This window comes from Herpailurus yagouaroundi, unplaced genomic scaffold (assembly GCF_014898765.1).
Source record: "Herpailurus yagouaroundi ecotype Mexico unplaced genomic scaffold, PumYag 159, whole genome shotgun sequence".
NCBI lineage: Eukaryota > Metazoa > Chordata > Mammalia > Carnivora > Felidae > Herpailurus > Herpailurus yagouaroundi.
This window is the reverse complement of record NW_024412400.1, coordinates 64,282,691-64,296,009: the sequence shown is the minus strand read 5'-3', so window position 1 is coordinate 64,296,009 and position 13,319 is coordinate 64,282,691. Positions and strand designations below refer to the sequence as shown.

Below are 13,319 nucleotides of genomic sequence, written 5' to 3'. Positions count from 1 at the left end.
CCTCGACATCTTGTTTATCTAAATTTCCATTCGGAAATATCCTCTGTGACAGTCTGCTGCAGACATGTACCGAGGGGAATCTTACCTGTAAAAAGGGCATTCCCTGGGACTGTGAGCCTTTCCTATGAAACACTTCTGATTAGTTATCTGCTTTGGGTTGGGAGAGACTCAGCAAGAAAGGGAAATGAAGCGGCCACAGAAGCAAAAGGGTTGGAGGCGGGGAGAGAAGAAGGGGAGAAGCAAGAATGAATGCCACACGTGGACAAACAGGGAGGAGGGTGGAGAGTAAGGCAGTGAAGTTCTGGGTGGAAATGGAACGACATATTTTAGGGAGCAGGGAGACAAGTGAAAGGGAAGGATCCTAAAAGACAGAAACAATACAGGAAGTCTGCTGAAGACAGTCCAGCTCATTAAGGGAGCGCTTGAAACACTCCCTTGCTTTATCAGTAGGGCATGTGAGGAAACACACCATTAGTGGTCTTCCCTTCCTGTCCCATGAGAAAGCAGTTTTCTGCTGTTCCCAAGCAATCTTTTTTTTTTTTATGTTTATTGTTTTTTAGAGAGAGAGAGAGAGAGAGAGAGAGAGACAGAGTGTGAGTGGGGGAGGGGCAGAAAGAGAGGGAGACAGAATCTGAAGCAGGCTCCAGGCTCTGAGCTGTCAGCACAGGGTTCAATGCTGATGCTGGCCTCGAACTCACAAACCGTGAGGCCAAAGTCCGAAACTCAAATGACTGAGCCACCCACGCACCCCTGTTCCCAAGCAATCTTAATGCCCACCAGTGTCTCCCTCACTGACGCCATGGCTTTGCAACCGACCAGTCGGTAAGACAATATCCAGTCAGTGCAAGATAAACTCTTAAGTGGGTCCCAAATTCCCAGTTCACTGAAACAGCACAAGATAACTGGGTACCAGATGGCTTATGTGTTCTGTGTTTTGGGGGCTAGGGTTTACTGTGACAGAAAATAGCTTTTTTTAGAAGTTCTTGATGCAGAACAGGTATGAAGAGTTTGGGTTCCTTAAAACAAATTGACCAGAGGGACACAAAAATGGCTGTGCAGGTGACTACAGATAATCCTTATTAGGAAGCAAATCAGTTTCTATCCATTTATCCATTGAAGCACCTTTTTTTTCTTGTTTGTTTTGTTTTTCTTTGTTTTGTTTTGTTTTGTTTTTTGCTTCCAGGTAGAAGAGCGGTCAAGGCTCAACCGGCAGAGTTCACCTGCCATGCCTCACAAGGTTGCCAACAGAATATCTGACCCCAACCTGCCTCCAAGGTCGGAGTCCTTCAGTATCAGTGGGGTTCAGCCTGCTCGGACACCTCCCATGCTCAGACCAGTCGATCCCCAGGTACCTCTCCCCTTTGTTCCATTAGCCATTTCAATAGGGTGTACAGTTAAGCCTACGAAAACAACAGGGGATTGTAACTTGGATTCACACATCGGACCAGTCAAACAATGGCCCTTAATACAGAATCTATAGAAATAGAGGAGACCCCACTGGATTCGAGGGACGGGGAAGGGGTGAGAAAGAAAAAAAAAACCCATCCTTAACTTTGAGCCAACCACAAAGTCATTTCTTGGTAAATTGGCCTCACTGGAGACCTATGGGAGTGTCTGCAAGGTAGGAACAAGCATACTTGTAGTTATAATTACCAAGCTAATAGTCGTGTATATATGTATATGTATACACACACACACACACACACAAAAAAAATATATATATATATATGTTATATATAAACTATTATATTATCTTTTGTTCATTGGGATTTTGGTATGATCTTTAACCAGAAAAAGTAAATGAACTTGGATAAAATTGTGTCTTCCAAGCCAGTGTTTCCCAAAGGGAAACCGGACCATTAGCATCAGCGTCACCCAAGAAGTTGGTAGAAATGCAGTTTCCTGGGTCCGCCTCAGACCTGCTGCTCCAACCTTCTGTGGGGGCCTGGTAGTCTGTGGTTTAACAAGCCCCCAGGGTGCTCCTATGCAGTCTAGGACTCGAGAGCCACTGTTGTAAGCTATTTAAAAAAGAAAAAAAGGTACTCCACTTCGGGAGATGTTTCTGGAGGTTTTAGGAGGCTTCTTAAATTTTAAATACTGAAAATGAAATAGGAAGTGAAGTAAAGAATGGAATTTTATGAAAAACAAAGGTGATAATGCAGCTGGTTTCACCCACACGTCTTTGAAAACTCTTTTGAAGTAGGTTTGTGGTTTTGTGCTCTATTTGTAAAATATGCTTTGTTTTAATATTTTTGTTTATTATATTTCATGCTAATTAACATTAAGAAAAATTTGGTTACAGTTCTATTCTGGTTGAAGCATAACATTCACCTGAACTAGACTTTGAGAATTTTCACTGAACTATAATTAATAATATTTCAGATTTCAGACCAAAGATGGTCTGAAGAGGCTAGGGCAAGGCTGCTCCAGGGGTAAGACCTCAAGGGCAAAAGGAATGGGGCTAGGCTAATGGAAGAGGACTGTGGAAATGCCCCCCAGGGGTCTGGCACTGAGAGGGCCTGATAGGCCCCTTGCACAAATCAGATATTAGATTAGTGTTTATTGAATTTAGGAAGTACTGTAGGTGTTTTCCCAGCCAAGATTTATTGACCACATTCCACATGCCAGGCAAAGTGCTAGACTCAGAGATACCATGTTGGACATGGCTCCCATCCCCAGGTAATTTACCTTTGTGGTGGAGAAGTAGACAGGCTTACAGAAGCAGTAGCAATAAAATGTGAGCAGTTCTAATGGTCAAGAGCACTGTGAACTCTTGAGTTTAATGATTTGTCTTAAAGAGCCACATTTCTACCAGAAGATGGCATGTCTTCCCTGCATGAACAATATCAATGCATGCCAAATTGTGTGACTTACAACTCGGAAAAAAAACATCTTGGTGTGGAGAGATACATAGTATTGTGGGTGGTAAGAACCAGCTTACCGGAAAACAGAATAATGCAGAGTTAGGTGTGTGGACCATGAGGTATGTGTGAGTTCCAATCCAGGCTCCAGCACCTATAAGCTGTGAGATCTAGGTTGTTATCTAACCTCTCTAGACCTTCCATTCACATGTGTAAAATGATGACATAATTGTGTCTACCTCATGGTGAATTTAGTGAGTTCTTAAGAAGTAAGATATTCAGAGCATTTCTTGTTTTACAGAGTACTCTCTAATGTCAGGTTAAGGGTGTTGAAGGAGGAAGTTTATCATGTTAGAAAAAAAATATTTAAATACGTTATCTTGCTGGTCAGTAAATGTTCACTGAAAATTGCTCTCATTGTCACCACACTCATTTCACTGACTTCTTAGCAATCCCGAGTAAATCACTTAATTTTTGCCAAGCACCCTGGTTCAGCCCTACATATGTCTGTAAATGGGAAATTTGGAAAAGCTTCTGAAAGTATGCTGGAGATAACTATGATGGCCTCTTTGTCTGTCCTCCCTAAGATTTGATTTTCCCTTCCACTGAATGAGGTACTAGCTGATCTACTCTTTCTTCTAATCCTGTTGCTCTAATGTTGGTTCGATGCTTAGATTCCTCATCTTGTAGCTGTGAAATCCCAGGGACCTGCCTTGACCGCCTCCCAGTCGGTGCATGAGCAGCCCACGAAGGGCCTCTCTGGGTTTCAGGAGGCTCTGAACGTGACCTCTCACCGTGTTGAGATGCCACGCCAGAACTCGGATCCCACCTCTGAAAACCCTCCTCTCCCCACCCGCATTGAGAAGTTTGACCGAAGCTCTTGGTTACGACAGGAAGAAGACATTCCACCAAAGGTAACAGTGTGGCCTGCTTTTATCATCATTACTGTCATGGTCATCGTTGTTTTTTATTGGTATTATTACCTCTATTCCAGACCTTTTATGGTAATGAGGAGCACGAGAAAGTCAAAGCACGGCCCACGCCTGTTTTCATCCCTCCTCATTCCCAAGCTAAGACTTGGATTATCATTTATCACTTCTGACCTTCATTTCCCAAGAAATGGAGGCTCATATAGATTGAGTGACCTGGAAACATCTATCCTGTATCCAGAATTAGAACTCTCAATCTCAAGCATTCCAAACTATTATTTTACTATCCATATTAAGAAATAGAATAATAAGGGCACTTGGTTGACTCAATCAGTAGAGCAGGCAACCCTTAATCTCAGAGTCATGAGTTCAAGTCCCACATTGGGTATATAGCTTTCTTTAAAAAGGAGAAATAGAAAAATGGATATCTTCACTGGTGACTGAATCTACATCTAGACTAATTGAAAACTTGCAGATAAAAAGTAGAAAATTGATTTATTCCTACTTTTAATAAGAACACAAAGTGAAATCAGATTGCAGGTGTTCAGAAGATAGTATTGCTCTTAAAATTGGCTGTTTAAGGCAAGTTCCTTCTAGCCCGGGTCATAATTTAATTCCTGAGGATAAAACTGTAGGGTGAAATGACTAGCCATCCACCGGACAGAATAACCCTGGGATTGGTTTCTTTTGTTTTTACCTAAACCAGTTGTTACTCATTCCAAAAGTTGTTATGTAATGTGGTCATGTATCTCACTACAGACATCTTGGAAATATTTCAAAATACTGGAGAAATGTTTGCATTAGATTTTTCCTGGTCCAAGATTCCCCTTTCTTTTGAACTTAGCATAGGATCTATGACAAATGGAATGTCCCACAATTTCCAAAGATCAGTGCCATTGTTGATTCCAGGAAGAAATAATACTTTTTACCCAATGATCTTCAAATATGCTTCCTCATCTTCTACTCAAAAGGATATTATAACAGGATTTCCGTTGTTTTGGAAATGAAAATAGCTGATCATGGCTTTTTTGTTGGTGCTCTCTTTCTGTGGAAGCCGAGATGCCATCAGAAAAGGTTAGTTAGGGAGCAAAGTCCAATATGGAAAATAGAACAGGCAGAGAAGTGTCACGAGAGCCAGAAAAACTGAAAATGGAAGTGAGTGGTCCACTCTCTGAAAGCATGTAGGCATACATTTATAACTCTGGGAGAACATTTTACATCGATACAAAGGTTTTAGTTTTAATAATTTGTTAGATTCTTTCTTCTCTACAATGATTTAAGTTTACAAAAAGAAAAAGGAATATTTAATTTGAGCGGGTGGAAACTCTGATTTGGCCATTCTGCTTCACTTCACTGACTAATCTTCCTGGTCTTTATCTTAAAATGCATCATAATAACCAACAAAATTTATATTAATCTTAAATATCACTTAATGTGTTAACCAATAATGTTATAACAAAGCACATTTTTTTTTTAACGTTTATTTATTTTTTTTGGGACAGAGAGAGACAGAGCATGAAGGGGGGAGGGGCAGAGAGAGAGGGAGACACAGAATCGGAAACAGGCTCCAGGCTCTGAGCCATCAGCCCAGAGCCCGACGCGGGGCTCGAACTCACGGACCGCGAGATCGTGACCTGGCTGAAGTCGGACGCTTAACCGACTGCGCCACCCAGGCGCCCCACAAAGCACATTTTTAAAATATCTAGTGCAAGACACAAATCACTTTAGGGGCACCTGGGTGGCTCAGTCGGTTAGGCACCCGACATTGGCTCAGGTCATGATCTTGCAGTTCGTGAGTTCAAGCCCCGTGTCGGGCTCTGTGCTGACAGCTCGGAGTCGGGAGCCTGCTTTGGGTCCTGTGTCTCCCTCTCTCTCTGCCTTACCCCCATTCACACTCTGTCTTTCTGTCTCTAGAAAATAAATAAAAACATTAAAAAAAAAAAAAAACCACAAACCCACTTTAAAAGAGCCCCAAGAAGTGAATGAAACGGAAGTACCTGACAAATGTTTAACCCAATTAGCTATCACGGGATATCTACATTTTCATTTCCTGCTCACTTTCATACAGTATTATTCTCCTCCCTCATGTTGGGCCCCTTTAGTACACTTACAATATTTGATTTCATTAAAAATGTTTAATGAAATGAGACATACATAAATTCCACCTTAGGCCTCGTCAGATAAGCTAATAATGATACATGTTCCTACTCTGTGTCTGATGATACACACATAGTCTTTTTGAAGACCCTGCCAGTATTTTCAATATTAATCCTGTTTTGTGTTACATTTGCAAATTGACCTTCCAAAGCACAGTGTCTAGGGGTTTGTTTCTAATTAGTGATTGCAAGTTGATTAGGAAATTGAAACATATAGAATCTATTGAAGTAGTTTCTCTGAGCTCAGCAACATGTGGCTTATGTCCCAAGTTCTAGCCTGATACCCTAGTTTCTCCCCAGATGTCATCATTTCCTTGCCTGTTTATCAGTTGTGACGTAGCTCAGCTTCTCTGGATGACTCTCATCTGATGAAATTTCCAATGATCAGCTGAGTTGATGGTACCCCCAAAGAAATATCTGATATTCACCACTCTTACACAAGCAAAGGAGGTCGGTTATTTTAGCCCAGTGAATCAAAATAATTAGCTTGGTCTCCTTTTTAATTTGTTTTTATAGTTACCGTACTCCTTTGTGATGGCTGAATGTGCCTCAGCCAGTGTCTTTTGTCTGATTGTGTTTAGGGAGTTAAATATTTCTTTGAAAAATGAACACTATTGCTTGCCTGTTTCTGTAACTCCTGGTAAATTTTAGAAAAGGGTTAGGCTGCTTTTCAGGTAGGAGCCTATGGGAGCTATTTTATGGAAAATATTTCTGAATTCCGGTTTTCTTTCAGGTGCCTCAAAGAACAACTTCTATATCCCCAGCATTAGCCAGAAAGAATTCTCCTGGAAATGGTAGTGCTCTGGGACCCAGACTGGGATCTCAACCCATCAGAGCAAGGTAAGGGAAGGAAGATGGTTAAGGTAGAGGAAAAAACCCCACCTGCCACTGTCATTATTGCTTTCCTAAAAATTGGTTTTGTCCTTGTTTCACTTCAGACGCATGTTGACTGGGCACTTGGACGGTAAGCTTCTGTGGGGCCGGAAGATACACCTTTTATTTCTTCAGTCACCTTTCACAGAAATCAGTGCAGAGTGAGGGCTCATGAATAAATGAGTGAGTGAGGCATCCCAGAAGCCAACCAAGTGTACCTCATTTTTAAAATTTGAGAGTAAAATTGCAAATATAAGTCTGGTTGGAATACCCCAAACCATTACTTAAGAGGCCATTTCATGAAGTCAGCAGAACAAGACAGCCTGGTTTGAGGTGATTTTTAGCATCAGGTCAAGAAATGTACCCTCGGAGCCATTAAGACATTACAAAGTAATTGCCAAAGAAATGTATTCGTGGCCAGCTGCAGAGCTCCCTAGCTTGACAAATTACAAAAGAACTATTTCTTAGCAAAAAATCACCTCTTTGGCATTATGGAGGGTCACTGAGATACAATTATGCTTCCACCGCTACTCTGTGCTCTCCTAGAATTTTCCATCAACAGTGGATATTCCTACAGTGAGGAAACTGCATTCACCTACCGGTTGGTGTAGAGGTCTCAAGAGAATCTGGAAAGGAAGCAATATCTGTACTGTATCTGAGCTGATTCTATGCCGTTTGCTTCTCCAGTTTGTCGAGCTTCCCTCAGATTTTTCATGATGAATACACCACTTTTTAGGATCAACTGAAATAGCAAATGGTTTCTACTGAGACTATAAAAAGGATGAGCTTGGGCAGGCCGTTATGTTCTTCTTCACTGTGTTCACGAGAGAAGGACTCTCCCTAGCTAGTGAGAACGAGAGACTGGAAATGAAAGTTATGATTATTTGTACGTATCTGTAATATAGGGAATGCTTTTGATCATGAAGCTTTAATATTCCTCTTCACATGAAGAGCTTTAGAAAGAGGTCAGTCCAAAAATAAGATGGAACTGTACTAAGAACAGTAATCCCTTCAGGGCGAAGAAGTTAGCCCATTCTGAGTGGGATTGCCAATAGCAGGAAGCTCTGAATGAGCCATTTTTTTCCCAGTGACTTGTCAGCTCCAGCCTGAGCTGGCGTTGCTAAGCAGCGCTGAGGAAGACCAGAGTGTACTGTGACCGGGAGCCAAAGGAGCATCAGCCCTGGGATTGCGGGCGTGAACTTTGTCAGTCCCCCTCTTCGAGCAGCAATAAGCCCCCAATTATCCGTGCTTCTTGGTCCCTTGGACCCTGCCCTCAAGGCTCTGGTCATGGGATCAGTTGCTTAGAATTTTAGCGGCTGTAGATCAAGCGTCATTTCAACTAAAATCTTTTTCCTTTCTATCAACCAAAAAGAAAGAGAACTATCATTATATAATCAAATAAAAAGCAGCTCTTTGTTCCCTCTGAAGTGTTATTTTAATGACACTAGGGCCCAAGATAGTTGGCTTTTGATGGTCAGTGGCTTGTAAAACATGAGCTTTTCCCTCGGAACCACTTAAATTTGTACTTTGTCCAAAGAATGCAAACTTTGTGCGACAGCTTACAGAGAAGGGAGGGAGGGAGCTAAGAGGTAATAATTATTTACCTACAATGAAAATCAGGCACTGGGGGGGAGGGGGTGGAGAATCCCCATCTCTGCCAACTAGAGTAATCCTCCCGGACCCCCTACTTCTTGCTATCACCAAATGACCAACACTTAAGATGTGAATCAGACTTTGCCAGTCTAGATTGGATTGCATTTTTTAAAGCTTCAGGATTTGGTTTATTTACTCTTTGGTTATTTACTGTTTATTACTTCAGGATTTTGGTTTATTGGTTTCGGTTGCCTTTGCTTCATAAGAAAACATCCTAAAAGTTAGTTGTCTGAAATAGGAACAATTTATTATTTCTTGTGATTCTCTGGGTTGGCTAATAAGTTTTTCGGCTGGTCTCACTTGGGCTACTTATGCAGCTGCGCTGAGCTGATAGGTCAGCTGTACCTTCATGTGGACCTTCATCCTGGTCTTCTTTACTGTTTGGCAATCTCAGGACAGCCTCCCGAGAGGGAGGGCCCCAGTACAGGAGCACTTTTCAAGCCTTTGCTTGCGTCATCTTTGTTGATGTCCCATTGGCAACCACAAGTCATGTGGGCAAGCCCTGAGTCAGTGCGCTAAAGAAAATACACAGGGCACGGACGATGGGAGATGTGATTGGCTGGGGGCATTACTGTAAAACACACTCTCCTATCTTATATTGGTCTTAATGAAGTTCTCATAGTTCTTTTTGTACCACTCTTCAGGCAACTGGCCATCCACGAAGCCATGACAAAGGGTTGCTTTTAAAGAATTCATCCTTTACCATGTTTATGAACTATACTTCTTGTTGTTGGTCAGTATTCCTTTTTATCCTCCCGGCCCTTCTCCTTAAATTGATCCTCAAGGGAAAGCAGGAAATTAACAGAGTAAGAATGGATCCCAAGAAAAATCACACATCTAATAAAGGACAAATTCACGATGTTTTGTTGTTATTATTTTCATTTGCTAAATTCAGCAAATGTATACTGAGGACCTGCTGTGTTCAGGGCTGCATGGGACCTTGGGAGTCAGTGACTCAACCAAGACCACCTGAGTCTAGGGCCCATGGGTCAGAGGATATACCATACCTGCTACCCTTTGGAGCTATAGGCATTATTAGGGGCAAAATTCTATTTCTTGCCTTGCTTTCTTCCTTTGCTTTGAGGTAAATATGTGAATTATAGGAAGAAGGCAGAGGCTCCCTTCTTTTGTAGCAAATGTAGGGACCACAAATTTAAGACAATAATGTCTGGGGCGCCTGGGTGGCGCAGTCGGTTAAGCGTCCGACTTCAGCCAGGTCACGATCTTGCGGTCCGTGAGTTCGAGCCCCGCGTCAGGCTCTGGGCTGATGGCTCAGAGCCTGGAGCCTGTTTCCGATTCTGTGTCTCCCTCTCTCTCTGCCCCTCCCCCGTTCATGCTCTGTCTCTCTCTGTCCCAAAAATAAATAAATGTTGAAAAAAAAATTAAAAAAAAAAAAGAAAAAGACAATAATGTCTGGACATGGAAGGAACCTGAGTCCCCAAGTCCCCACCTGAGGAAGAACCACCAAGGAGACCAGTTTGATCTGTATATATTGTGATATGAGTGAGAAATAAGCCACTTTTGTGCTAAGCCAGCAGGAAAAAGGAAGACTAGAAAGTAGAGCCTAATGGTTAAAGAGCTCAGTTTTTGCTTCCTGAATTTAAGTACTAATGAACTCCAAGCAAGATATTGTATATTCAGTAACTGCAGAATGTATGCTAATTTCTGAGAATGTAGGAAACAGTATGTGTAAGTCAGTAAGCTACTTGGCACCCTGAATGGAAGATTCTGGAGGTGAGTTAAAATGGGAGATGCAAGCATGCCTCCAACGTGAGGAAAAAGCAGAGCTTCACTATTTTCAAAAGCCTTCCTTCTCCCAGAAAAAAAACTCCCTATTATGTCACTTCCCCTATCTACACACACTACACCAAATCAAAAAGAGCCCTGTAAAGAACATGTCTTAGAATCGTTGTGTGTGTCAAGGAATACAGCTGTGCTGACATTAGCTGGTCAGGAAAGTGTTACTGGGCAACCCCCTTGCATCCCTGCCTTCCGATTGGTTTGGGTTTTTTTATTTATTTCTTTATTTAAGAAACACATCTGGAACATCTTTATTTGTGAGGCACTCTTCAGTGTGCATCTCAAATAGTAACTAATTTAAACCATTTAACAGGCGCCTGGGTGGCTCAGTTGGTTAAGTGTCTGCCTCTTGATTTCAGCTCAGGTCATGATCTTGCCATTCCTGAGATCGAGCTCTGCATCTGGTGCACTGACAGCACGGAGCCGGCTTGGGATTTTCTCTCTCCCTCTCTCTCTCTCTCTCTCTCTCTCTCTCTCTGCCCCTCTCCTGCTCGTGCGTGTGCATGCTCTCACTCTCAAAATAAATAAACTTTAAACCATATAGCAACTCTGTGAGGTAGTGGCTATAATCACCTCTATTTTATAGAAGGGAAACTGAGACAAACACAAGTTAACTAAATTGTTTAAGGTGACAATATTATGAAGTGATAGAGCCACCATTTGAACCATTGTCCACAACCATTCTGTGGCACCAAAGTCCACACTCTTAAGTACCATGCCATGCTTACCTGTTTTGCAATAAACACGGCTGGTGTTGCTGCATCGTGTTCCCAAAGGAAAGAGGGTTCTTGATTTGTTCATTTTGCCTCCATTTTGCCTCCATTTTTCCCAGCATGTAATTGAGTGAGAATGTTAATAGCTCCTCTTAATCCTGTGGTTATTGATTCTCATCTTGTGGTATTGACTACCTTTTAGTGGTTGTTGTCCCATAGAACCTATTTATAGCCCCCAAACTTTCCTACTCAAGCTGGTACTGATATCATTAGGTGCTTTTGACAGTTTCCACCCCATCACCATAACCCCACACACCTGTTCCTGCCCTCCTGTCTCATGCATATGCAGATCTGTGTGCAGTTCCTACCTGCTGTGTGGGCTCCCAGATGCCTTATGGTGTCAGAGTGATGAGTTGAGTTTAAATCAAGATTTGGTTTGTTCATTTTTTAAAATACCGTTTTAAAAAATTCCAGGTACCTTAATATTTAACTTTGATTCATGTGTTCTTTTAAAGCAAATTAAAATTTTATCAAACAAGTACATTCAGAATATGAAAAGATTTAAAGTAAGCCAGAAGCACCGAGTCAAAACCCAATGACTAAATGCTTAATTTAAAAAAATAATTCTCTGTCCCATCCCAAACCTCTCTTCCTGTGGCTCATTTGTTCTCATTGGCTGTGTCATCACAGAACAAAGTAAAGTGAATTTTGGCAGTCAGCCAGTTAATTACAGACTTGGCCCAAGTATTTGGGCCAAGAAATCACTTTGTAATCCTAATTTTCTGCTTTGACTTTTTATATGATTCAAGTAAATGAAATAATTGCCACATCTTCACTTTACTGTGTGTTTTACAGGCCCGTGGCATTGTCTGTGGGATGGCAAATGTCTGAACCAAAAGTTAGCATTTGAAGAAGTATATATGAATGTTTTCAAGTTTTTACACATTTGGATCTGAGTAGTTTCAGTTGATATGTGAACAAGAGAGATCTATTATTTCATAGAATTCTTCTGAAATTCCCTCTAAAGGCATTTATCTCAGACTTCTTGGCCCCAAGGCCAGACCAGATTACTATACAATAAGGAAAAGAAAAATATGAATGGTATGACATTTTATCAAAATACTTATATTTTCTGGGGCGCCTGGGTGGCTCAGTTGGTTATGTGTCCGACTCTTGAATTTCAGCTCAGGTCATGATCTCACAGTTCATGAGTTTGAGCCCCTCATCAGGCTCTGTGCTCACAGTGCGGAGCTTGCTTGAGATTCTCCCTCCTCCTCTCCCTCTGCCCCTCCTCTGTCTCTCTCTCTCTCTCAAAAATAAATTAGAATGTTTTTAAAATTTTTTTAATAAAATTTTTTTAAATACTTATATTTTCCAAAAAAAAAAAAATAACATAGAAAAAGCATTTTGAAGTTTCCCCTATTTCTATGTGTGTTTGTATAGACACTAAATACTTCTTTCAGTCTCCAGCAGCAAAAATAGCAACCTATTAAGATCAGCACCCATGCTGGTTCGCTCCAGTAAGAAGGGCCTGTGCTAATGAGGCCCAGGTCACGGATTTAATACCCATGGGATTCAATTAATTTCATGCCAAAAGAGGCTCTGAGCTCCATCCGAGACACATGCACTTGCCAGCTGCTTCTGCCAATGACCAGGCCCCTCTCTGACAGCCTGGGCCCAGGCCTTATATCATCAATATGGCAGCAGCCTCCCACCTGGTCAGCCTGCATGTCTCCTCCCCAGTCATCCATAAGCCTGCACACAGGGGGAGACCTGTGTGCTCTACCAAGCTTTACAGGCACTGCTGCATAAAGCATCCATTTCTTCTGATGACCCACTCTTCCAGGCTATCCTAACACAGACTTAGTACTCCATCAGGGTGGGTGTCCTCTCTACACCAGCTAGCCCCAGAAAAATCACAGCCCCTGCATCTTCACTCAGGCGCTCCCCCAGACTTCCTGCTTATTCCTCAAAGTCCCAGTCAAGTCCTGTCTCCTTCTTGACACCACCTCAACGACCCCAGGCTGCATTCATCGTTCCCCAAACTCCGACAATACTTACGGGCTCTTTCACGCATAGCATGCAGAGATTTGCCTTCTTCACTGTTGTCTCCGCTGCCTGTTTCTCACGTCTAGAATTCTGCTGCATCTCACACCTGTGACCTGTGCTGTCCTCCATCCCTCATACTGGTCCAACCAATCTCACAAAGCAGCTGTTTCACAGAAAGGTATTGGTTAAATTACCAAAGGAGTGCTGTGTTCAAGCAAGTAGCCGGATCCTGCTACCACACCACAGTCACCAGAGAAAAATATCTCAGAGCTCACAGCTACCCTT

General features: G+C 42.1%; 1 protein-coding gene across 10 annotated transcripts in view; it reads left to right on the top strand.

Annotated features, from left to right (window-relative positions):
* Positions 1 to 13,319, top strand: part of TNIK (TRAF2 and NCK interacting kinase) — a 399,001-nt gene that overhangs the window by 333,624 nt on the left and 52,058 nt on the right. For 9 of the 10 annotated variants that reach the window (XM_040480740.1, XM_040480737.1, XM_040480736.1 and 6 more), the window contains 3 exons: positions 1,184 to 1,348; positions 3,536 to 3,775; positions 6,680 to 6,786. In XM_040480740.1, coding sequence (XP_040336674.1) covers positions 1,184 to 1,348; positions 3,536 to 3,775; positions 6,680 to 6,786 — 512 coding nt within the window. The remainder of the gene's footprint in view (positions 1 to 1,183; positions 1,349 to 3,535; positions 3,776 to 6,679; positions 6,787 to 13,319) is intronic. The other variant, XM_040480745.1, reaches the window with a different exon arrangement.